Genomic DNA, 764 nt, shown 5'->3' on the forward strand with positions numbered 1-764 from the left:
CCCCCCACGGGGGCCGGCACTCCCCATAGGGGCCGGGGGCATCCTCACCTGCAAAGGTGGTGGGAGGGAAGACATAGGAGTCAGAGGTCAGGCAGCCCAGAGGCCTGGGTTCTCCCCAGCTTTGGAGGGGGGGGGGGGGGGGACTTACCAGCACAGGCTACCCCCAAAAGGGCCCAGCAGAGCAGCAGGCTGAGAGGCTCCATAGTGGTCCTGGGGCGGAGGAGAGGAGGATCAGGCCTGCCCCGACGCCTGGGATGCCTGTCCCAGCCCCGCCAGTGCCCCTCACTCCTGACCTGCAGCCCCTGTCCTCCCTGGCTCTGCTGGTGCCCCTCACTCCCGACCCACAGCCCTACCCTTCCCACAGCCCCCTGGCCCCCATGGCCTCGCAGGACCAGGGGCAAAGGTCAGTTACTGTCACAACATGGCCTAGTGTCCCAGCATCAGCCTGCCCTACAGTGTTTGCTCATGATAAACCCCGGCTCACACCCAGCACCTCCCCCCACCCCAGCAGGGAACCCAGGTGTCTGGGCTCCCAGGTCCACCAGCCCCCCTGCCCTGACAGAGCTGGAGGGAACCCAGGCATCCAGACACATGCGCAGCCCAGTCGGGGAGGGGCAGCGCCTTCTCCATGGGTCCAAAAGAGTTAACTGGGGGATTGGCACTGGCCCGGCTAATCTCTGCCGGAGGCACTGGTTACCCCGAGATACAGCCTGGTAACGGCCCCCCCACAGCGCCCAGCCTGGCTGGTGCCCCTCAGTCCGAAT

General features: G+C 66.6%; 1 protein-coding gene across 1 annotated transcript in view; it reads right to left on the reverse strand.

The window, feature by feature from the left end:
* LOC102381264 (phospholemman-like) overlaps window positions 1–210 on the reverse strand; it is a 1,811-nt gene extending 1,601 nt beyond the window's left edge. The window contains exon 1 of the mRNA XM_025192387.1: window positions 149–210. Within this exon, the coding sequence (XP_025048172.1) occupies window positions 149–203 (55 nt within the window). The 5' untranslated portion in view covers window positions 204–210. The remainder of the gene's footprint in view (window positions 1–148) is intronic.
* Between the last annotated feature and the right edge of the window lie 554 nt (window positions 211–764).

Source organism: Alligator sinensis, unplaced genomic scaffold (genome assembly GCF_000455745.1).
Source record: "Alligator sinensis unplaced genomic scaffold, ASM45574v1 scaffold113_1, whole genome shotgun sequence".
Lineage (NCBI taxonomy): Eukaryota > Metazoa > Chordata > Crocodylia > Alligatoridae > Alligator > Alligator sinensis.